Source organism: Rhincodon typus, chromosome 26 (assembly GCF_021869965.1).
Source record: "Rhincodon typus isolate 14 chromosome 26, sRhiTyp1.1, whole genome shotgun sequence".
In the NCBI taxonomy this organism is placed as follows: Eukaryota; Metazoa; Chordata; class Chondrichthyes; order Orectolobiformes; family Rhincodontidae; genus Rhincodon; species Rhincodon typus.
This window is the reverse complement of record NC_063357.1, coordinates 43,811,351-43,837,125: the sequence shown is the minus strand read 5'-3', so window position 1 is coordinate 43,837,125 and position 25,775 is coordinate 43,811,351. Positions and strand designations below refer to the sequence as shown.

General features: G+C 42.3%; 1 protein-coding gene across 2 annotated transcripts in view; it reads left to right on the top strand.

Annotated features, from left to right (window-relative positions):
* Positions 1–25,775, top strand: part of atp2a3 (ATPase sarcoplasmic/endoplasmic reticulum Ca2+ transporting 3) — a 172,855-nt gene that overhangs the window by 76,424 nt on the left and 70,656 nt on the right. For both annotated transcript variants that reach the window (XM_048612471.1, XM_048612472.1), the window contains exons 6-8: positions 3,370–3,450; positions 9,648–9,733; positions 13,881–14,345. In XM_048612471.1, the coding sequence (XP_048468428.1) occupies positions 3,370–3,450; positions 9,648–9,733; positions 13,881–14,345 (632 nt within the window). The remainder of the gene's footprint in view (positions 1–3,369; positions 3,451–9,647; positions 9,734–13,880; positions 14,346–25,775) is intronic.

Sequence of the window (25,775 nt, the reverse complement as noted above, 5' to 3'; positions counted from 1 at the left end):
TGGGAGGTTGGCTTCTGTGATGGTCTGGGCTACGCACACCACCTTCTGTAGTTTCTTATGGTCCTGGGCAGAGCAGTTGCCATACCAGGCCATTATGCACCCGGACAGCATGCTTTCTATGGTGCATGATAATCATCCACATTTATAAAAAAGAAACTCTTGCCTCACATTCCTGAAAAATAATTCCTTGAAATAAGCGATGGACTCCTTTCAAACATTCCGGAGACTAATATTCACACTCTTCTGATTGGGAATTCGACACTGAAGTGCATAAAAATTCATCTTCCACACTGTTTGGATGATCACTTTGTTCCTCAGGTCAGCGATAATCAGCTCTTGAGTTTACATCCCATTCCAGAGTTCAATGGACTGGAAAGCTGCATTTTCACACCCTCACCAAACAGGTTAATTATTGCCTGTAAATTGTTCCAGAAGGGCAGCTGGTAGGAATGGCAGTGTCTCCACATCAGCCATGCCTGTTGCGGAGGGCCTGCATCTCAACCTGTAGACTCAGGTGTCAGGCTGACAACCAGTTTCAGCAAAACCAAAGCCATGAAAACTGACAGAAGATGTGCCTCTCGGACTCAGATACCACTCGGGATGGGCAGGATGCTGAAGAATAAAGGTAACACCACCAGTGTTGGAGGCCTCTGTTCTCCCTTCCTGTGTAATGCTTGATGATCCTTAGAATTTGAAATAGGTTTGATAGCATCCTTTGAAAGTGTACTTGCTCTGAAATATTTTGCTCACTATGTGTATATTGTGGCAAAGGGGCAGAGCGGTAGGTAATTGGGTTGCTAATGCCAGCGCCAAGCTTTGACCTATAAGTGAAATGACTACCTTTTTGTGTTTTGGTTTCTAAGCTTACAGTTGTAGAGTTCCTACAGTGTGGGAACAGGCCATTCGGCCCAACAAGTCCACACTGCCCCTCTGAAGAGCATCCCACCAGACTCATTCCCCATGTCTAACCCATATAACCTAAACATCGCTGAACACTATGTGCAATTTAGCATGTCGATAGAACATAGAACAGTACAGCACAGTACAGGCCCTTCGGCCCACGATGTTGTGCTAAACTTTTACTCTAATCCTGAGGTCTATCTAACCTCCACCCCTACCTTATACTATCATCCATATGCCTGTCTAATAGCCGCTTAAATGCCCCTAATGAGGCCGATTCCACTACCCTCTCCGGCAATGCATTCCACGCCCTGACCATTCTCTGAGTAAAGAACCTACCTCTGACGTCTCCCCTGTATATGCCTCCACTCACTTTAAAACTATGCCCCCTCGTAATAGCTACCTCCACCCTAGGAAAAAGTCTCTGACTGTCCACTCTATCTATACCTCTGATCATTTTGTACACCTCTATCAAGTCACCTCTCATCCTTTGTCGTTCTAAAGAGAAAAGCCCTTGCTCTCTCAACCTTTCCTCATAAGACCTTCCCTCCATTCCACGCAACATCCTGGTAAATCTCCTCTGCACCTTTTCCAATGCTTCCACATCTCTTCTGTAATGAGGTGACCCAGAACTGGACACAGTACTCCAGATGTGGCTGAACCAGGCTTTTGCATAGCTGGAGCATAACTTCATGGCTAATCCTCCTAGCCTGCACATTTTTGGCCTAAGGGAGGAAACCGGAGCATCCGGAGGAAACCCATATAGACACGGGGAGAATGTGCAAACTCCACACAGACAATTGCTTGAGGGTAGAATTTTACCCAGGTCCCTGGCGTTGTGAGGCAGCAGTGCTAACCACTGAGCCACATGCCGCCCTAATGTCTATCTCTCTGTCCTGTGATTTCACGATTAAACCTTATTTGAGGAGGCAGGGATGAATCAGTCAGTTCATGGTTGCTATCAGATGCAGCTATTTTGACTCAGTCTCTGTAGTGTCATTGGACTTGAGCGATTTTTTTTTTTTGTTTCTACAAAACTTTAAACTTGTTTTGTTTAAAAGAACTGCTCCTAGATATTGACCTTTTAACCTTTTCTTCAAGTTAAAGCATTTTTCCTTGTATTTTCTAGCTAGGAATCCTTATCTTGTATGAAAAACGACAAATCAGGAATCGATGTTTGAAATAATATAGTCTCCTGTGCACTACATTACTAGTCTACATTGCCATCTTATTGGTGGACTGAATCATTTGGCCATGGTTAAAAAGTTTACTTTTGGGAAGCAATGAGATTGTAGCAATCCCACAGAAGTGTAACGTTTGTTTCCCAGTCAGGAAAGCCCTTTTTTTTTCAACAAAACAACACTTTTTTAAAAAGAAAACAAGTCTACATTGCAACAGCTCTTTGGCAACTCGAGACTCTGTTTGAGACTGAAAGTAGACTACGTTGGTGAAGAAACACTCCACTCTGATTCTCCTTCCGTCCCTTGGACTAAACTATTGCCTTCCAAGCCATTACTTTAGCTTATCCGAAAACCATTGTAGAAGGATTCCCTGTGAGCCTGATGGGGATCACAGTATAAATACTCCTTCTGTGACTGCCAGAATTCTACTCTGAAACTAGACCCTGCCTGGTCCACTTACAAGGCTAGGGGTCATGACTGGATAGGAAAAAAGGTTATCGGGGTCACATGGCAAGAAATTGCAGACAATTGTGAACACAGACCAGTCCATCACTCAAACCATTCATTGACTCTGTCTATACCTCCCGCTGCCTCGAGAAAGCAGCCAACATAAAGACCCCTCCCACCTCTTCCATCAGGCAGAAGATGCGAAAGTTGAAAAGTTTGAACAGCTTCTTCTCTGCTGTTAGATTTATGAATGGACCTGTCATATTAGAGTTGATCTTTCTCTGCACCTTCTCTGTAGCTGTAACACAATATTCTGCATACGCATCCTGGTGTACTTGCATAAGATATGACCTGCCTGCATAGCATGCAAAACAATACTTTTCACTGTATCTCGGTACATGTGATAATGAATCAAATCATTATGAAGGAATGAAGTTAATGAAAATCATTTCTGTAGACTGTATAATGGATCAGCCCCTTGAATAAAAAATAAGATGCTGTCTTGTGGGCATTTATTGATATCTGCAAGTTATTTCCTCGTGTCTGTCGTGATCAATTGAGGAGCTGGAAGTATAAAAATAGGACATAAGCTCATGACCAATAGTTTAATGTTCACGAAAGGAGACTCTCTTTGACTGTGCATTTTTTATGTTGTATTGTCCTAATTTTCCTGTGTGTACTAGAGCATAATCACTGTGACTGCAGAACAAACATTGCACAGGGAGCCCTTGCTGAGCTGGGGAGCTATTTGAAATTATCGTGAGGTAAATCTTCAATAGTGGGTGTTTCACTGCTCTCTGTTTAATTGGACTTTTTCTTTCTCCCCCTTTCTTGTTCTCAGTTGGTGATAAAGTTCCTGCTGACATTCGGATTATCAGCATCAAGTCGACGACCCTCCGAGTTGATCAGTCCATCCTCACAGGTGAGAATTTCACAGGATGTGGAACTCAGTCCAGAATCCACTCAGTTCATCAGATGTGACCACCCTTATCTGAATCAAAAAGGCTAGTTTGTCGAATATATGTATCTCAACTTCATTGCTGTGGTCTGGGCACTGGCCTGGATCAGTTCAATTATATTGACCTAATGAAGGATTCATGCATAATGTTATAGGTATCCTTGGATATTTCAATATTCAGTTCCATTTTCTGTGCTGGCAGTATCCTGCTTTGTATTTGGTGTTGAATGAATTGTATCACGTCAAAGATCAGGGAGTGAAAAGGAGTGTTTCTTGATACAAGTAGTTTTCCTGCTTATTCCAACATACTCTGAGCTTGGTTTTACAACCCTCTGACACTGGCATGGAGCTCAGTTTTACAAACTGCCTCCATCCCATCCCATCCGTAATCTGCCTGACCTATCCCAGAATGTTCCCAGCAGTGGGGGAGGCATCTGGAGCTCCTCCCACTCACCCACCTACCTCTACTCAAGACTCTGGAGGGGGAAGTAACATCAAACGTGTCTCTGTTAGGTCATGGGATGTAGGCAACACTAGCAAAGTCAGCATTTGTTACCCATTGCTTTTGAACTGAGTGGCTTGCTGTGCTATTTCAGAGGGCAATTAAGAGTCACCCACATTGTTGTGGGCCTGGAGTCACATGTAGGTCAGACCAGATAAGGATGGAAGATTTCTTTCCCTAAAGGAGTTTAGTGAGTCAGGTTTTTTTTTATAACAATTGATAGTTAGTATGTTCACCATTACTGAGATTAGCTATATATTCTGGATTTATTAATTGAATTTAAATTCCATCAGCTGCCTTGGTGGGGTTTGAACCCACATCCACAGACCATTGCCCAGAGCCCTCTAGATTGCTAGCCCAGTGACTGAAGCAAAGTAACATCTCCACAAACTCCTTGTTATCTGCCAATCCATGTACTTGGAAGGTCATTCCCAAATCCATCATTTTATTTTCCCATTGTCTCATTCAGAGAAGTACATAGGTGTGGTATATTGTGTTTTATTATCCATGGAGGTCTGTGCCCCTGTCCCTTACTGGTAATGAATGAGGACCTAATGGACCATTTTCCTTTCCATTTTGACCTGCTCAGCTTGCTATCCATGGAATTGACTGAAGCAACTTCTTTTTGTCAGAGTGCTGGGTGTTAACTGGAGATAGCATCATGAATTTCTGGCAAGACTTGGTGACGGAGAGTGTCTATAAGACATAGGAGCAGAAATTAGGCCATTCAGCCCATTGAGTCCGCTCTGCCATTCAATCATGGCGGATAAATATCTCAACCCCATTCTCCCACTTTCTCCCCATAACCCTTCATCCCCATGACCATCAAGAACCTATTTATCTCAGTCTTAAATATACTCAATGACCTGGCCTCCACAGCCTTCTGTGGCAGTGAATTCCATAGATTCACCACTCTCTGGCTGAAGAAGTTTCTCCTTATCTCCATTCTAAAAGGTCTTCCCTTTACTCTAAGGCTGTGCCCTCGGGTCCTAGCCTCTCCTACCCATGGAAACATCTTCCCAACATCCACTCTGTCCAAGCCATTCAGTATTCTGTAAGTTTCAATTAGATCCCCCCTCATTCTTCTAAACTCCATCAAGAATAGACCAAGAGTCCTCAAACATTCCTTATATGTTAAGCTTTTCATCCCTGGGACCATTCTTGTGAACCTCCTCTGAACCGGCACCAGGGCCAGTATGTCTTTCCTGAGATATGCGCACAATACTCCAAATGTGGCCTGACCAGAGCCTTATAGTGCATGACCTTACACTTTCCCACATTGTACTCCATCTGCCACTTCTTTGCCCATTCTCCTAACCTGTCCAAATCCTTCTGCAACCTCCCCACCTCCTCAATACTACCTGTCCCTCCACCTATCTTTGTATCATCTGCAAACTTAGTCAGAATGCCCACAGTTCCTTCATATAGATCATTAATGTATAAAGTGAAAAGTTGTGGTCCCAGCACTGACCCTTGTGGAACACCACTTGTCACTGGCTGCCATCCTGATAAAGACCCTTTTAACCCCACTCTTTACTTTCTGCCAGACAGCCAATCTTCTATCCATGCTCGTACCTTGTCTCTAACACCACGGGCCCTTATCTTACCCAGCAGCCTCCTATGTGGCATCTTGTCAAAGGCCTTCTTGAAGTCCAAGTAAATAACATCCATTGGCTCTCCCTGGTCTAACCTGCTTGTTACTTCCTTAAAGAATTCTAACAGATTTGTTAGCCATGACCTCCCCTTGATGAAGCCATGCTGACGTTGCCCTATTTTACCATGCACTTCCAAGTATTCAGAAATCTCATCCTTCACAATGAACTCCAAAATCTTACCCATGTCAAGCAATGGCATACTGTTCAAGGAATGTGTAGCTGAATGTGAGGGAGTTCCATTATTTAATATCAGCCTGGTGACTCTGGTAAATAATGAGTAGATACATGTCTTAAACATTCCAGGACATTGTAATTAAATTGACATTTCTCAGAGTCCATATTACTGGCTGGAGTATTTTTGATTTATCACACAGCATTGTTGTGTTCACAAAGAAGCCTATATTTGTGGAGATCTGGAGGAAAATGTCAGGCCAGTGCTTGTGTTGTTGTACCACCTGTGTTACCGCACAAAACACCCCATTTCTGAGACAACAAGGTGTAGAGCTGGATGAACACAGCAGGCCAAGCAGCCTTCATCCAGCTCTGTACCTTGTTATCTCAGATTCTCCAGCATCTGCAGTTCCTACCATTTCTGAGACACTCTGCTAGATAGTTACATTTTGATTAATGGAGTTTAGCAACTGATGTCTGATACATGAGCCAAGATTGTTAGAGTAAGGGAAGTCAGTTCCCAGGTACGAGAGGCTGGATAGGACTTTGGCAAACAAACTGATCTGATTTGGTTCCACATTAAAAAGACATGATTTCCCCTTTGTGTCCTTCATTCACACCACCTGGAACCACCACCAACCCCTCCCCCCAGGCCCCCTTGTGTTTTTTTGGACAATGGGAAAGCAGAGATAGCAGCATCTTTTTCCTGTTGGAAGGAGCTCCAAGCAATATCACCTACATAATGAGGTCACTGTTTGGCATGTAAAGAGTTTGGCACAGTAGCAACATCAGTCTGAACCTGGGAGCTGCTTGTTTTCTTAGTGACGGGTGGAAAATAAACGATGGCAGGTCTAATGGTTCAGAATAATTCACTGAGCAGTGAGTTGCATTATCCTTGCTTCAACTAGACAGAGTACTTCTTTGCTAATTCTTTATTGCATTTCTCAGGCTGACATGGCAAAAGAAACTTGTGTCAAAAATCTGGTTGAGTGTTTTTGGCGCAAATTGCAAGAGTAAAGGGGATTGGCATGCCAAGAAAGGTCATGTAGTTTAGGAGCTCCTTTCTCCGCTGTCCTCCACTTGGAAGACTTGGAATCCAAAATCTACTTCCTGATTTAATATATTCATTCATGGTATGTAGGCAACACTGGCCACGCCAGCATTTATTAGTTATTCCTAATTGCCCAGAGGGCAGATAAAATATCAACCACATAGCCACCATTAGACTCCTAATTCCACATATATTATTGAATTGAAATTCCACCATTTGCCATGGCAGGATTTGAATTTGGATCCCCAGAACATTACTAGGGTCTCTGGATTAATATTCCAGTGATAATACCACTAGACCGTTGCCTCTCCCCTAATACTTGTCACCTTTAGGTTAAGGGAGCTGATCTATTTCGTCAGCATTAGCTCCTGAGTCAAAGCCAGGCTCTGAATAATTGTCCAATTAAACTGACAAGGCTCCTTCAACAGTCCAAATCAATGGTCAATACCATCTGGAAGGACAAGGGCAGAAGGCACATGGGAACACAGCCCCCTGACAGTTCCCCCCTGGGTGACACACCATCCTGCCTTTAGCTATATTGCCAGTCCTTCAGCATTGCTGGGTCAAAACCCTGGAACTCACTCCCTCCCAGAACAGTGGGTGGGCCTTAAACCAAATAGACTGCAATGATTCAAAAGGGAAGTTCACCACCACCTTCTCCAGGACAATTAGGGATGGGCAACAGACAGTGGCCAAGGATAGAAAACCCATCAAGCAACGTAGATCAAAAAAAAAATTCCCTGCATCAACACCTAACTGATTACTTAGGATGGGCACTTTGCAACCAGTCTGTTACTGCTGAAGTGTAACAGTGTTATGAGCATAAAGAGGAAATTAATTAGCACGTTGTTGGTTTCTGGTGGTGTTGGAAGGTTATTGGAATTCGAAATGTCCATTTAATCCTTATTGTAATGTCTTCTATGAAAGACAGCTCCAATGATTTAGCACACTGTCTCGGTAGCATATTTGTGTCAGACTTGGTTACACACTCAAGTGGCATTTGAGCTCATTTGCATCTGATGTCACCATGAGATGCCTGTAAAGTTAAACCAAGCTGATGCAATGCAGGCAGGAAATATCCTTTCCCATAATCCTGAGACTGAACTTTGCCAATTCCCATTGTTCGCCCACCCCCCAAACCTGTTCTGCAATGTTATTGCCATCCTGGAGCAGATGGGACTTGAACCCAGGCCTCCTGGCTCAGAGATAGGGACACTACCACTGCACCACAAGAGCCCCCACACTGCAGATTTTGCCTTGACCACTGACCGCGGCATTCATCTTTCATAACTCCTGACCTTCACAGAATAATTGCACAATAATTCTCAAAATTCCATTCAGAACACAAGAAATAAAAACTGGAGGGAGAGGCAGAATGGGGAAAAGTTTTAATCTCCGACAGAACCCTCCGGCTGAGAGGGTTCAACATGCCTCCAGTTTCTAACAGTAATGAGATGGAGGAGCATGGAATAAAAGTCATAACTGAGATGACAAAAGAAGTTCTGCTGTAAATGAGTTTTGTAATGGAGCTAAGTAATTCTCCATGTTGGGGTATGGTTCACTCAGGTTAAACTGTCACAGGTTAAACTGACAGTGAATGTGAACCCTGATGAAACATGTAAAAATAAGATTGGAGAGATTTTTGCTTAAACACAAATGTTTGATTAAATGGAATAAGGAAAGGGAAGACATTCGATGAGTTCCAATGCTCTCAATCACTGTCTGAGCTTGATGGGATAATTGGTCTTTTCTTGCTCAAAACACCCTTTGATTTGATCTTGATCTCTGTCTATGACTATCCTGTCTGGTCATGGGGTTTGTCTGTAAGTTTGTGTAGATTCATAAAAACCTTTAGCAGAACACTAGCTTTAAGTTGTCATTCTATCTCCAAGATAACACCTGAATATGAGTGGTAGGGTGACTGGAGTATGTTGTTGGGCCAGTGTGGAGTGTGTCGCACTCAGAGTGTACCTGATCTCGATGCTGACATTCAGCAGTTAACATGGGACCAGTATTTCCTTTCCCAGAATGAATGACTCTTGGTCATGTAAGGCAAAACAAAACCGTAAATTGTAGTTAGGTGAGTCAATGAAAAGAAATGCAAATATAGCATAGGTTACTCAAGTAAGCTTCCTACTGTCCATTGTTCTGCTGGTACCGTATTGTGAAACTTTCTTGAGAAAGCTTGCTTTGTGAGGTGGGAGGAGTGTGTTGTAACTTCAGCAAGAATGCCAACAATATTTAGTGCAAAGGTTCTAAGAAGTGAGAAGCTCTTTTATTTGCCAACTGCAAAGCCAAAGGTGAGAATGTTAATAGGCAGAACTCGTTCTCCAACATTTCCAATTGGAAGTTGTTTGTCGATCTGTGCCTGGTTTTAGATTTACTGTGACTTTAGATTGTGTGTTCTGATGGGTTGTTCTGGAATTAACATCAAGAAATTACCTATTAATTCCTAATACTCCTCATTCAGGAATTTGTCTATTAAAGTATGAATTTACACATATGTTCTTCTGCTCTTTAACACAGCACCCTTTTGGAAGTATCAAATTGACGGAAGCATTACCCTCCCTGTGCTCCTGTGACTAGTTCTTATTGTTAGTCAAATTCACGTCTCCATTTGTGATGGCACTCTTACTGCTGCTGGGTTTTAGTCACATGGAGTCTGCAGTGGTTGTTACGCTTGTTCCCTAGATAGCCCCTCCAGATTAATGCTGTTCTCTCCGTCTCTCTGATTTCTATGTTTCATGCTTCCTAACTTTAACTCTCTGGTTTCCGTGTCTAGGGGAATCAGTCTCTGTTATCAAGCACAGCGACCCTGTACCAGACCCTCGAGCTGTGAACCAGGACAAGAAGAACATGTTGTTTTCGGTAAGTAGTGACAGCACCCCGTGATCAACCCATTTTTGTTCACGTAACAACAGGAAGAGCTCCCTTGTGCATCACGCACCGAGCTTGTTTTCCAAAGTGGGAACTTGCTCAGTGGATCCCTTTGTTGTTGAGGCTGTCGATGGGACAGCCTACTGAAAGCAGCTGATTGTGTGTCCAGCCAGATGCGTGGTACATTGACAGTACTCAATGTGAAGGAATACAGAGGAGTCTGGCATGGTCTTAATGCAGGTGCAGTCTATTCTGTCCAGTGTGGAAATGGTGGCCAAATCCATCTGTATACTTTTATTCTTTATCCATTTATTGGGTATGGCCATCTCTGGCTAGGCCAGCAGTCATTGCACATCCCTAATTACCCTTGAACTGAGTGGCTCATTTTAGAGTGTAGATCAGAATCAACCGGTTATCAATCATACTGGGTAAAGGTGGCAAATTTCCTTCTGTGCAGGACATTACTGACTCAGGATTTTAGAAGCCATATCAATGGACATGGTCACCAATGACAGTAGTTTATAATTCCAGACTGATTAGTTGAATTTAAGTTCCACCAGCTGTCATTGGTGAGATTTGAATGCACATCCCCAGACCATTAAGTTGCTACAGCAGTGACAGGACTATCACACTCCCATCTCCCTCTAAGAAAGAACCAGGAAGCGGTGTCTCCTGTTGAAGACAGCAGGCCAAGCAGCATCATAGGAGCAGGAAGGCTGACGTTTTGGGCCTAGACCCTTCATCAGAAATCTAGGCCCGAAACGTCAGCCTTCCTGCTCCTCTGATGCTGCTTGACCTGCTGTGTTCATCCAGCTCTAACCTTGTTATCTCAGATTCTCCAGCATCTGCAGTTCCTACTATCTCTCCTGTTGAAGCTTCTATTTGTAGCCACCCAACATCGAAGTCTTTGTAAGACATTGTCATTGCTGGCTAAGCCATCCTTTACTGCCGACCCTTAATTACCCTTGAAACTAAGTGGCCCATGTGGGAGTCACTGGCTCAGCAGCACTTATTGTTCACTTCTGATTATTGTCCATTAAAGGTCAACCACATTACTGTGGATCTGCAGTCATGTGTGTGACAGATTTCTTTCTCTAAAGCCCATCAGTGAACCAGATGAGTTTTTACTACAGTGGCTCTGTGGTTGCCATTAGACTAGTCTATTTCCAGATATTATTGTGTTCAACAACCATCTGCCACAAAGGGGATTTGAATCCATGTCCTTGGGCTATTTGCAGGTGCAACAGGTAATTGAGAAGGCAAATGGAATTTTGTCCTTCATTGCTAGAAGGATTGAATTTAAAAGCAGGGAGGTTGTGTTACAGCTGTATAGGGTGCTGGTAGGGACACACCTGGAGTTCTCCGTGCAGTTTTAGTCTCCTTTACTTGAGAAAAGATGTACTGGCACTGGAGGGGATACAGAGGAGGTTCACTGGGTTGATTCTGGAGTTGAGGGTTGGCTTATGAGGAGAGACTAAGTAGACTGGGATTATATGCAATGGAATTTAGAAGAATTGGGGGGGATTTCATAGAACTATGTAAAATGATGAAGGGAATAGATAAGATAGAAGCAGGGAGGTTGTTTCCACTGGCAGATGAAACTAGAACTGGGGGTATAGCCTCAAAATTAGGGGGAGCAGATTTAGGACTGAGTTGAGGAGGAACTTCTTCATCCAAAGGGTTGTGAATCTGTGGAATTCCCTGCCCAGCGAAGCAGTTGAGGTTTCCTCGTTGAGTGTATTTAAGGCAAAGATAGATTTTTGAACAGTAAAATAATTAAGGGTTATGCGGAGTGGGCGGGTAAGTGGAGCTGAGTCCATGAAAAGATCAGCCATGATCTTATAGAGTGGCAGAGCAGGCTCGATGGGCCAGAAGGCCTTCATATTTCTTACCTTTTTATGTTAGCTGGGGTTCTGGATTCACTAGTGCACTGACATTTATGGCTACTGCCTCCCCATATATAATCAGGCAGCTGCCATCGGATTGTGTAAACCAGCTTGCAGCAATCTATTTGCTCCACAGCACACCACACTCCTCATTCATGGACTGGCATCCTTAATTGCCCAGAGGGTAGTTAAGAGTCAACCACATTGCTGTGTGTATGGAGTCATATGTAGGATAGACCCAGGTAATGTTGGCAGTTCCTGTCCCAAAAGGATATTGGTCAGCTAGGTAGGTTTTTATAACAATTGACAATGGTTACCGTTAAACTAGTTTTTAATTCCAGACTCTCTTGTTCAAATTTTACCATTTTCCATGGTGAGATTCAACTCCTGTCCGTAAAGCATTAGCCTGGGGTTCAGATATACAACTCGAATGACACTGCCATTATGTCAGTGCCTCCCCACCACACATGGGTAAAAGAACTACAAAAAGAAGGGACTAATTACCATAGATTAAGAAAATTCAAGTTAAAGAGAGGAACCGAGAATTATTTCTCCAGTTCCATAGGAAGTGCTCTCAAAAGTACAGAAAAAAACTACAAATGGAGATGGCAAGGGTGGGAGAGTGATGATGACCATCATAGAGTTATTGCAGCAAAAACAACGAGGTTTGAGTCATGGGTGTACTGAGGCATTCTGTTCAGCAAATAACAGATGGAGAATGCAATGTTTTGGTTTTGATTTGATTGATTATTGTCACATGTACCAAGATACAGTGAAAAGTATTGTTTTGTATGCTCACCAGACAAATCGTACCTTACATAAGTACATTATATTCTGCATTCTGTTCTATTACTTGTGTCACAGCTACAGAGAAGGCGCAGAGGAAGATCGGAGTTCATTGCAGGAGAATGAGAAGAGAATGTGGAGCTGTCTGATATTACAATCACAGCTTGACAGGTTTACATAGGCAGTTGCCTTATTATGGTGGAAATTGGAATTTATAATGGAAAAGATGGCAAAGTTTTACTTTACACTATTCATGCCATCTGTAGATAAATGGAAGGTTAAACTATTACTAAAGTGCAGACTGTGGCACGAAAGTTCAGCCAGCCTGAGAGAGATGTCAGATAACTTGCAATCTAGCAGATAGTTGGTAATCTTGATTATTGTGATGTGCCTGAAAGGTCTTTTCAATTCTTGGTTCAAATCGGATAAATAGATGGGGAAACCTTTGTAAGAGTGACCTCTGGCATTCAACACAAGCAAGTTATTTTTCTGGGCAAATTGAAATTGCTTTTCTGAAAGGAATGCATTGAGCATCTTTTGTAATTGAGATATACTGGAAATGACTATTGGTTTAAAGGGAATGGACTGTCTGAAGGGATTTGTGTTGTACAAAACATGCGTCATGTTTTACTGGAGTTGGCCCTGGTTGGAATGAAATGAAGCCACTGGAGGATGCAGCTGGTTTCCCCAGAGTCTGAAATGTACTGCAGTGACCTTGAGGGAGGAGATGGTGTCTACCATCCTGGCGCTCATTGGGAAATTTGAAGCTTTCCTTTAAACACTTCATGTTGCAGTTGTACAGGACATTGGTTAGGCCACTTTTGGAATACTGCACTCAATTCTGGTCTCCCTGCTATAGGAAAGATGTTGTTACCCTTGGAAGGGTGCGGAAAAGATTTACAAGGATCTTGCCAGGTTGGAGGGTTTGAGCTATAGAGTTAAGCTGAGTAGACTGGGGCTATTTTCCCTGAAGCCTTGGAGGCTGAGGGGTGACCGTATAGAGGTTTATTAAATCATGAGCATGGATAGGATGAATAGTCAAGATCTTTTTCGCGGGGTAGGAGAATCCATACTGAGAGAGCAGAGGTTTAAGGTGAGAGGAGAAGGATTTAAAAGAGACCTAAGGGGCAACTTTTTCACGCAGAGGGTGGTGCATGTATGGAAATGAGCTGAAAGAGGAGGTGATGGAGGCTGGTACAATTACAACATTTAAAAGGTATCTATTTAATATAGGAAGGGTTCAGAAGGATATGGGCCACATGCTGACAAATGGGACTAGATTAATTTCGGATACCTGGTCAGTGTAACCCTAACACTAATATCCCGTTGCCTAATGAAAGTTTACATAATACATTGAGTGCAAAGTGCTGTCTGAATTCAGTTTCACCTGTATGTTTCTTTTAAAAAAACAATTGCCAATCTCTCAAATCTTCACAAGCTCACTTCAGCTTTGCTTTTCTTCTCAGGGGACCAACATTGCGTCTGGGAAAGCAACTGGTATTGTCGTGGCTACAGGAGTCCACACAGAGATTGGCAAGATTCGAAACCAGATGGCATCCACGATAAATGAGAAGACTCCTCTCCAGCAGAAACTGGATGAGTTTGGGCAGCAGCTGTCAAAGGTGATATCCCTCATTTGTGTCGCTGTCTGGGTGATCAACATCGGGCACTTCAATGACCCCGTCCACGGTGGCTCGTGGATCCGTGGTGCCATCTACTACTTCAAAATAGCAGTGGCATTGGCTGTGGCCGCCATTCCTGAGGGGCTGCCTGCTGTCATTACCACCTGCCTGGCCCTAGGCACACGACGCATGGCGAAGAAGAATGCCATTGTAAGGAGCCTTCCATCAGTGGAGACACTAGGTTGCACGTCAATCATCTGCTCTGACAAGACTGGAACACTCACCACCAATCAGATGTCTGTCTGTAAGGTAAGACTGTAACAGATTGCATGCAACAGACCAATGGCTTATTGGATACTTGTTCATGACCAAGAGACAGATATTAGGTCTTTAGCTTGTCAGCACTGGCTCAACATCTTTAAACAAATATCTTTCCACTTTCCCGGGGGTTTTGAAGGACAAAATGTATCCTCAATCCCTGTATGTGTAGTGACCATATTCTACCACTCACTACAGCATTCTGGACTTTGATTACAGCTGTCAGCCATAGCTCTGTTGACAACGTTGTCATCCTTAAGTCAGCACATTGCCAGCTGATGTCCCAGACTAGAGACTTGAGCAACTTAATCTCGATTGCCGCGACAGTGTACTCACACAGGGATCGTCCTTCACGTGAGATTTTAAACCAACACCCCACCTTTGTTTTCGGTGTCTGTAAAAAGATCCCCATGGGGATCTCTGGATCTCAAACAGGGCAAAGGACGTGAACTCGGAGTTGTGAACTCGGAGTTTCGTACTCAGAGGCAGGAACCGCACCCGATGTCCTGCACGACCTCTGCAAAGAAATTTGAATAAATTTGTACCTGTTAGTTTAATGTAAAGTATGTCGTAGAGGACCTTAGCAAGGCTGAAGCAAATAGGGAAGTTGATGAGGTAAATAACTTAGCTGGGATCAAGTTTAGTTCTAACTACTTCGAGTATTATTGAGAGACATAAGTAAGATTTTTGAAAGTTTTGAGTCACAAGTTTGGTTATGAGATCATACGAACCTTATACTTTTTCCATTGTTTCAGTTTATTTATGGGCAGTTTGCTATGTACTATTTGATTGCCATGATTTGTAGTTTGAGCCAAAGAGAAACAATGGTGAGAATTTCTGAAGGTTGACCAGTTTGTTGCAGGTCAATGCATGTTCTAATCGATTGAACCTTCTCAAGTCTTGTGCTGGAGCACATTTAAAGTTTCAAAGCTGTTTCTAAAAAAAAAAATTGGCATCAATCAGTAAACTATTCCAGCAAATGTTAAATCAGAGGGAGCAGCATTAATCTCAGCAATTCAGTAGCTGTTACCAAAGAAATATTTATTTTCCAAGAGCGACTTATTCAGCTACAATCACCGCAAAGAGCACCTATAAAATAACTATTGATCATAATAGTTCTATTGCTGGGCTTGTGATCCAGACATTGAGATGAATAATGGAGGAAGTGGTGTCCCACAAAGATTGGTGTTTTGACAGACAGGATCAATGAGGCGATATGGATAACTCTGAGGAGACTTTAACGTGATGCAAGAAGACAATAAACATCGAGAATAGGTGGGCAAATCCTTTTGTCAGCTGTATAAGAAACCTGCATCCTCCTTGGAAATGTAAGTCTAGATGTGCTGTGCAAAAGGAAACTATGGTCAAAACATTCATAAATCATTAAAAGTAATAACACAAGCTATCAAGACCAATATAAAGTTTCCTATCCAAAAGCTAGAATTAAAAACAAGGGAGGATATTTTAATTTTTATTGAACTTTGGTTAGACCACTAAAATAAAAAAACTGTGGAAGCTGAAAATCTTTTTTTAAAAAAAAAAAAAAAAAAAATACTGAGCTGGTCTGGTAGCGACTTTGGCGAGTAACGTAGCTCATGTTTCAAGTTGAAAATGACCCTTCTTGTCCAAAGAGAAGTAATAACTCAAAACGTTAATGCTGTTTCTGTCTCTGAAGATGCTGCCAGCATTGTTTGGTTAGACCACACTGGGGACAGTTATGATCTCCACAACACAAACAGAGCATAGAGATAATAGAAGAGATTTACAGGAATATCCAAGAACTCTGAATTCGTAACAACTGAGAGATTACCCTTTCAAAAAGTTCTGAACAGCTGAGGATGCTAGAGTTTAGAGAATAAAATGTGGAGGGATGACCTAACAGAGGAACTTTAAAATGTTAGATAACAAGGTGTAGAGCTAGATGAACACAGCAGGCCAAGCAGCATCAGAGGAGCAGGAACGCTGACGTTTCGGGCCTAGACCCTTCAGCTCTACACCTTGTTATCTCAGATTCTCCAGCATCTGCAGTTCCTGCTATCTCTGAAACAACTTTTAAAATGTTGAGGTTTTTGACAGGCTGGCTTTACAGAAGTGAGGCACATTGTCCCATTTGAGGCAGGAATTGTGTGATTTCTTGGCATTGCTATCCAGTCTCTGATCAGGAGTGTTGTTCATGGTGGAGTGCTGAAGATGGGCCAGATTCCATACTCTTGATGCTCCTGAGGTAGACAGATGATAAAGTAAGCAGGTGGAAGGTTTTCCCCATGTCGTTTGGACATTAAACAAATTCTGGATCTGAGTATTTGGCATCCCAGCCCTCTTCCTCCCTCTCTCTGTACCAAATCCACTCAAACCCTTCATTAATGCCTTCCACCCAAGCCCCATCATCCTCCCATGTCTCTCACCCAACATCCATTTTAGGCTGAAGCCCTGTAATAAGATTGGGAAATCTTTTTAGATGTTTGTGAAGCTGTCAAAATAAGCAAACAACCAATCAAATTCATCTTTTAAAAAAATCCTCTTAAGAGCTCATCAAACTACCAATGGAACATGCAACCATTCAAACTCCCCTTGAAATAACCTTAATTCTATTAAATGGTTAAAAAAAAAACTGTCAAAATTAAAAAAAGCACCACTTAACAACCCCAACCTCCTTGAAAGCATAATATTCTGAAGATATCTCATCTATGAGGTAATAAAATAAATCCCTCACAACAAAACTGTTAAAATAAACAAAGCTCACAGTCTCCCTCTCAACTTTATCAGCAACCCCTGCTGAGCTCTATTAATAAGGCTTGAAGCTCAGCCAATTGTCTCCAAAGCCTGCAGAACATGTTAAAGCCATTGGAGTAGTGGAACAAGTGAGCTGGTTAGTCAGTCATGAAAAGATCAAAACATATGGTGCAACTGACATAAGAAAATCTGAATCTCCATTCTCATCAATGTAGAAGAGCACTTTAACCGTTGAATACATTAACCTATTGCATCCGAAGACTGTTCTACTTCCACAATGCTGGTCATTTTAATCGATCCTTTCCTCTTCTGAATGATACCATAACGTTGTGCAGCATTGCCTACTGTTACATGTAGTTAATAGCACCTTTTTAAATTCCCCAAACAAATGGTTCCTGACTCCAAAACAGGCTTCCTCCTCACTAGGACTCCAGGATTTGGAAAAAGAGCTATGTATCCTCCAGGAGCTGGCCTGACTTTCTGGAAATTGCGAGAGATCTGAAATCACCACCCCACCAATGGTGTGGCTGGCATTGGGTCAATGTGTGGAGGCTCATGACCTGTAAATACATATACCGGAGATGTGGAATTGACTCCTCCTCACATCTTATAATCCCCATTCAATGCAGGTTTTCCTCTCACTGTGATTGCAAGATTCCAAAAACGTTTATGTTAATGCGGGAGCCCAAAATTCAGAATCATAGCAGTTACTTATAAATTCACGAGAAACGTCTTTACTTGGAAAGAGATTAGAATGTGTAGCTTGCTACCAGGTGAAACAGTAAAGACTGAAGTCTTACAGGCCTTTTGGGAAAAGTTCCCTAAGTGCATGAGGGAAGAAGGAACAGAAGGATATTGCTAGTAGGGTAGAAGACGTGTAATGGAGGAGTCTCATGTGAGGTATAAACTAGAGTTTGCCTCTCATGCCTGTACTGGATGTTTTATGCAACATCAAATTCCAATTTGGCAGTTTGAAAATTTGAATTCCGTTTTGCAAATCTGAATATTAAAAAACATCATTAGTAAAAATGACCATGCATCTGTTAGATAGTCATTAAAAACCCACCAGTATCCTGCAGGGAAGGGAACTTGTTCTGCTGACTGGATTTGAGTTCTGTATATTTGATATCCCAGACAATAGCTGTTTTGGTTCAGAAATTGCATTTGTGAGCAGCCGGAAGCCATTAAGCCTCTCTAGCCTGTTCCATTATTCAACCTTATTCAACAAAGACATGCCTGATCTGTGACCTCATTCCATGAGATCTATCTACTAACAACCTTGGTTGATTTTTTAAAAAAATCCATCAAGATGTAAAATTAACAACCTTCCTTTCTTTGCACGCATCCTGGGATTGAACATCGCTGACTGGGCCAGCATTTATTGCACATCCTTAGTTGCTTTTGAGAAGGTGGTGGTGAGCTGCTGCCTTGATCTAATGTTGATTCCTGTTTGCAGAGAAGAATTCTAAACTTCTGCCACTTTGTGTAGAAGTGTTTTGTAACTCCACTCCTGAAAGGCCTGGCTTTAATCTGAAAACTGTCCCAGATTTTCAGATGCCCAAATCAGCACAATACCCCTCTATTTACCTAAAAATTTCTCTTCAGATCTTGAAACTTTGATCAAATTTGCCTTTGACCTAAATTCCGGGGAATACAATGAGCTTCAGTTATATTCTCCTAGCAGTTTGACCCTTGAGTTCATTTTGGTAAATCTACACTGCACAAGTTCCTATGAAGTCAATATCTCCTTCCTGAGGTGAGCTCAGTCCTTTAGGTGAGGTATAAATAAGGCTTTGTATAGCTAATGTGTATCTTCAAGCTGTTTGTATTCTACTCACGTGGGTATAAAAGCCAAGTATTTGATTATTTTCAGCCCCTCTTTGTGACTTTGTGATTATCAGTATATTTAGAAACTTGGGTGGCCTCTGTCTTTATTTCACCATTTTGGTAATACTTTGTTTCATCCCTTTTCAGGCCAAAATGGATGACCCCACCCACCACCACCCCCCCACCCCCCAACATTTCCTAATCGCTCAATCTATGTCTATTCCTTTTGTAACTTTTATGCTTTCTTTCATGCTCCTTACAACCCCAGCAACCTTTATACCATTAATAAACGTGAAGTTCTCAGTCTGTTACCCCTCCTTCAAACGAGATCAATACTTTGCCTTCAATTCGATAGTCTTGAAATTTTAGCAAGCAGTCTCTTATTAGGCATAAATTCCTCTGTTCAGTTCTGTAGTTACCTATTCAAACATAAGAGTTCATCAGGTGTGATCTATCCTTTACATGTCTCTGCTGTCTCTCTCTGATCAGTAAGTTTTGAACTGGTTCCACAACCCTGCCTCAGTTATAGATTCTAGGAACTTCTCACCAGTAGATAAGATATTAGTCTCTAACGTCTTGTAGACAGTGCACACTGGCTGTTGTGTTTCCTATATTGCCAGAGGGTGAGTAATCTGTGGAACTCATTGCTGCAGAAGGCTATGGAAGCCAAGTCACTGAGTGTATTTAAGACAGAGCGAGGTTCTTGATTGGTAAGGGGATCAAAGGTTACAGGGAAAGGCAGGCGTGCTGGAGAAGTCCCGATGGGCTGAATGGTCTAATTATGCTCCTATATCTTATGGTTACGGTTACACTTTGAGTAAAAAAATAGCTGTAAAGTGATCAGCTGTGAAAGGTGCAATGTAAATACAAGCCTTTCATGGTTTTCTTGTATAACACCAGTGCACTACATCCTTGGAGAGGGCAGGATGCTTGGGTTCAAGCCCCAGCTACTACAGAGCTGCATCATAATATGTTTACCTACAGTGTTAATGCAGCGCTGCAGAGATCTGAGTTTCTCTGTTCCCATTGCTGTTCATTCACTTGACTTTGTTTTCTCCAAAGATAACTGAGGCACAAAGCTGTTTAATGCTAACCTCATGTTTCAAATGAGTTGCTAGCTGTGAGTGTTTGTAGTTTACCTTGAATGTGCTTTGGAATGCCTGTGGTTTGGCCAAGTTGGCTTTAAGTTTTGAATGTGGGGACCCTCTCTCTTGGCTATTTGCTTTTTGATGATCAGCTCAAAATAATGTTCTTTATTTTTCTAATGCTTTTCTCCTAAGAATTTGTACTTAAGCGGCAACTTTTAAATTTTTCACTGTACTCGTGTGAGTACGTGACAATAAAGCTAATTCTGATTCTTTAATATCCTATTAAAATTCCATTCCCATTTGCCATAATCATTTAAGAGTTTGATCTGCAAGTTTCAATACTTCTGAATATCACTCACCTTCCTGAAAGCCTCCCACCTTCCCCAGCTGGCGCTCAGCAGCAATAGTCAAGTGTGAGGTATGAGTAACGAGAACAAAACCCACAGGGCCTTGGAATGATCGAGAAAAGGCTGCTGTCTTATTCAGATCTGAAAGTGCAAGTGCGCAGCCATTTCTGATGCATTGTTGCTGAAGCTCATTTGATCCACCTCCAATCAGTCACTACTCAAAAAGCCACCCAATGACGAAGCTAACGGAGGAGGTTACGATGGAGGTGTGATCAACATGACTTAAGATTAAACTAGAATGTTAGGGGTGAGTTATAGACCCAGGCAATAAAACCGCAAACACCAACTCGAACAATGCTGAAGAATAAATTGTGTAGCTAATACAGCGTCACAGTCTGAAGAGTTTTACATTAGTCATAGCACTCTGGAGTTGTAGTCGCTCCCAGCACTGGCCTTTAAGAGTAACGGAGCCCGGTTTTTAAAAAGCCGTGTGTTCAGCCATTAGGTGTTCCCTGACTCAGGTCACTAACTCAGTCACTGAATCATTGCAAATACAAGTGACAGGGTACAAATTCTTGGCTGTTTAATATTTGAAATGCACTAAAATAGTGCATTGAACTATGTGTCATCATTTAATAAATGATATGATAAATTGATCAATCATAGATTAGGCACTTGGGTATAAGATACCTTTTCCTGTTCCTTTTGAATTGCTGTGGCACCCGATGGATTTGGACCAAGTGTCATTAGCAATACTGGCATTTGCTGCCCGTGCTTAGTTACTGCAATAGGATAGGGCTATTGGGCTGCCTTGAATTGGTCCGAGACAAGCCATGGTTTTCTCTAAGCTGGGCAGTATGAAGGTGGGTCAGACTGGCACCCTCTATAGACCAGTTTGGGTAAGGATGGCCAGTTGCTTCCCTCAAGGACATTCACCAACCTTTTATAGGTTTTATTACACTTGGATTCAAATTCTCAAAATGCCGTGATTTATACATAATTCCTGGAACTAATCCAGTGAGATAAACAACAATAATATAACACACACACAACAATAATATAACCTCATTTTCATTGGTTGAGGTTGCACCGGTGTAGTTCAAAGCTAACCTGTGACAGTGCAATGCCTAAATCCAGCTAATTAACAAACACTGAGTGCTGGAGAAATTCAGCAGGTCTGGCAGCATCAGTGGAGAGAGAAACAGTTAATGTTTCGAGTTTGGTTTGATTCTTCAGATCTGGAAGGAGTTGGAAATTAGGTCTTTTTTAAGCTTAGAGGTCGAAGAGGGGCAAGAGGATAGCTGATAAACAGGCCCAATGCATTAGAGAAAGGGGTTATTATTTAGTAGTGGAGAAAGGAAAAGATGTAAGAAGGGTGTCATTTTAGATGTGAAAGGCAGAGAATTGGTCCTTTCTACTATTGCAAAGTAAACAAGACACAAATATGACATGACGGAGAACAGACGTAATGCGGTCAGTTTCTGAAGTTATTGAGCTCAATGTTGAGACCCAGAGGCTGTAAAGTGCCTAAGAAGAAAATGTATTGTTTTTTGAGTTTGTTGTGTTTTGTTTGAACATTAGCAGAAATGTTAGCACGAGAGCAAGGGGGTTTATTGAAATGGCATGCAACTGGGAGTTCGAAGTTATTCCTAGAAGGGTCTAGACCCGAAATGTCAGCTTTCCTGCTCCTCTGATGCTGCTTGCCTGCTGTGTTCATCCAGCTGTACACCTTGTTATTTCGGACTCTAAACCTTAACTGTTTCTGTCTCCACAGATGCTGCCAGACCTGCTGAGTTTCTTCAGCATTCTCTGTTTGTTTCAGATTTCCAGCATCTGCAGTATTTTGCTTTCAATTTACAGCTAATTAACACAGGGTGAAAAGTGAACACAAGGGGAAAACCCTGGTTAAATATGTTCACAGAAATCTATCAGAGGGGGAGGGGTAGAGTTGTTGCAGAAAATTTGAAAATTAGGGCAACAAAGTCATGATGCAGACAGGAAGTAAGTGCAACCAGAAGATTTTTCACTTTAGACACACAGACTGGGAAATTGAGTGATGAGATGGAGGTTTACCTCATGATGTGCAGTTCACTAGGCTATTTATTTTTGTACTTCTAGCTGTTTAGTTTATCACATGATTCTTGATGCCAATTTGATGGAATGTTTATCTCCTCAAAGGGTCATGCTGGGGGAATGTACTGGGATTCACAAAGTCAGTCTTGCTTTACTGATGACAGTGTCTGCCTAGGGTAGGGTCATCTGTGGTAAATACTTTGAAGTCATTGATTCTCGGATCAATGCGGCCTTTGTTGTAGTGTGGAGATTGCTTGTTCTATTGGTTTAAGTCTGCTTGTTGCTTTTGTTAATCCCTTCTGATTGTCTTCCAGCTTTAGTGAGCTGAAAGAACCAGTAAATAAACTTTCTGATCCCCTCTCCTCCTGCTTCCTACTTTAATCGTCTGTGCTGCAAATTTTCACGATTAACCTACATGTGACAAACTTAGTGGTGAAAGTTTGCATTACTTTAGCAGTGAAAGTCTGACAATAAGGTGAGAGATATACAACTTTAGCTTGACTTTAGCTGCAAGATTTGACTAGCAGACTAATGATCAGTTGTTTTATGATTTCACCTCCATTGCTGTTGTGCGTTCCTTCATTACCCCTGTTCTGTTTGAGTGAGTGAGTAAGTTTTCCTGGCCCCTTTGCTAATAATGAGGACTGCAGCGTTTTCTTACCACATTTGTTGTTTACAATCCAGCTAATTTAGGAAATCCCAGTAAGGGCGTCATCACAAGGACGGGATGGCAAAGCGGACCAGTAATCCAGGAGTTAACTGTGCTAATGCTGTGGGAACATAGGTTCAAATCCCACCACAGCAGCTGATTGATTTTAAAAGAGGTCAACAATAAATCTGCAGTTGACGGCTATCATCAGTTGTTATTTAAAAACCCTTCTGGTTTACTAATGGTCTTTCAGGAATTCTTACCCAATCCGGTTTCCTTGTGACTCCAGACCTCAACTTCTTCACTCTTAACTGCCCTCTGATATGGTGTAAAAAAACCACTAACTTTAAGGGCAGTTAGGGACGGGAACTAAATGCTAGTGTTGTCAGTGATGCCGACATCCCATGAAAGATTAAAAATATGGTATATGCCTCCCATTCTCTCAAACAGCAATAAACAGTCACTTGGTAGCACAGGAGTTGAATATCACTGGAAAGGGAGATGTTCCTCTTTAGTACAAAGTTACAAAGGGAGTAGATGGGGCTCTGTTTACTTCTCGTTTGTCAGGGCCGGCCTCTTTCAATGCAGCATTCCCTTAGTACTGCACTGAGGGGCGTCAACTTAGATACGTACTTACGTTTCTGCAAAGTATCTCAACTGCTCAAGTGGCTACTCAAGGGCCTCAAGTGACCTCTGCTTGAGGAGATCATCAGTGAATGTGGAGCTAAGGCGAGAAAGTTGAGTCAGGATCTAGATCAACCATGATCTAACTGATCAGTGGATCTCCTGCTGCCCTTTTGTAATGTCTATTCTGTGAGACCTCCTAAAGCTGTAAGGCCTGTTGAGGATCTGATAATGATTCTTGTGCCCAGTATTCAAGTTTCCCATTTTGCATTTACTGTCCTTTTCACCCGGATAGACAAGGCAAACATAAAAGATAGAACTCGGATGCTGGAAACCCGAAACAAAAACAAGAAATTGCTGGAGAAACTCAGTAGATCTGGCAGCATCTGTGGAGACAAAGCACAGTTAACATTTGGAGCCCAGTGACCTCCCCCACCTCCTGAACCTGAAACGTTGACTCTGCCTTCTTTCCACAGATGCTGCCAAACATTAAACATACTGCCTGCAAATACACTAACAGCAGCACAATGACAGGGCATGGTTTCATATCCAGGAGTTAGTGTATGCGCCACTTGGGGCAGGGGTGGTGCTGGGTGAAGCGGGGGTAAGGAAGTGGGGTGAGCTTTTCATGCTGCCCTCAAGTGGTGGCAGCAAGAACAACATTGGCAGGGACCCGGGTAGGACTTGCTGTTTGTCCCATTGGTTTGAGCATCTGCAGGGAATCTGGGTGTGTGACTGAGGTGATCTGGAGGCCCATTCAGCCTCTGCAACGTATTATCGTTTGTGGGATCTTGCCATGCAGATTGTGCCAACTGCAATCTCCACAATACAACAGTGATTATACTTCAAAAGTATTTCATGGGCAGTGGAACAACTTTTGGACGTTCTGAGGTCCCAGGGTGGACATGTGAACCCCAGGAACACGATACTTTATCATTTTTCTGAAATTCTTTGATTGTATAAAAGGCCTCCAAAGGTTAGACTCTGTGGAAATGAAACAAAACGCTGTGTCAAATAAATTGATATTATTTGAAACCTAAACTAACACAGGGCAGCAAGCAAAGGTAAATCCTCCTCCAGTTTGCACACCATCCTGACTTGGAAATATATCGCCACTGCTTCACCGTCAGAGTCAAAATCCTGGAATTCCCTCCCTAAGGGCATTGTGGACTGCAGTGGTTCAAGAAGGCAGCTCACCCCCACCTTCTCAAGGGCAGCTTGGGACTGGCAATAAATGCTGGCCAGCCAGCTATGCCCATATCCCATGTGTTAATAAACAGTACTGTATTAATTCAGTATTTGCTTTTCAACTCTTTGGCCCAAATGATTTCTGTCTGTGTCTCTGACACATATGAAGGCTCTTGAGTTGTCACCTACACCCAAGATGATCATGGCTTATCTTCAGCCTCAATTAAAGCCCAACTGGTTCTACAGTGCCTTTTAAGAAAGGAACGGCCCTCTTTACCTGGTCTGGCCTACATGCGACACCAGACACGGAGCAATGTGCTTGACTCTTAACTGCTCTCTGAGATGGCCCAGCAAGCCACTTAGTTCAGTGATAATTAGCATGAACAACACATGTTGGCCTTATCAGTGACACTCCTATTCCCTGAAAGAATAAGCAAGAAGCATTCCTTTGTCCTAAATTATATCCATATGCCTTGGTTCCCTTGGTGCCTAAATATCTGTTGATGGTCAGGCCACATTTAGAGTATTATGTTCAATTCTGGGCACCTTACTTAAGGAAGGATGCTAAAGCCTTAGAGAGAGTACAAAGGAGATTTACTAGAATAAGACCAGGAATGAGGGATTTTAGATACAAGATAAGATTAGAGAGATTGGGCTTATTCTCCTTGGAGCAGAGAAAATTAAGAGGTGACTTTATTGAGGTGTTCAAAGCTGTCAACAGTTTTATTTTTACAGTGTAAAGGAGGATATTCTGTTTCCACTAGGTTAGCGTGTCAGTAACTAGGGATCACAGTTTCAAGCTTGTCAGCAGAAAAGCTAGGAGTGAGATGTGGGGAAACTTCTTTACTTAGTTGTTAGGATTTGGAATGTGCTGCCTGAGAGAACGGTGGAG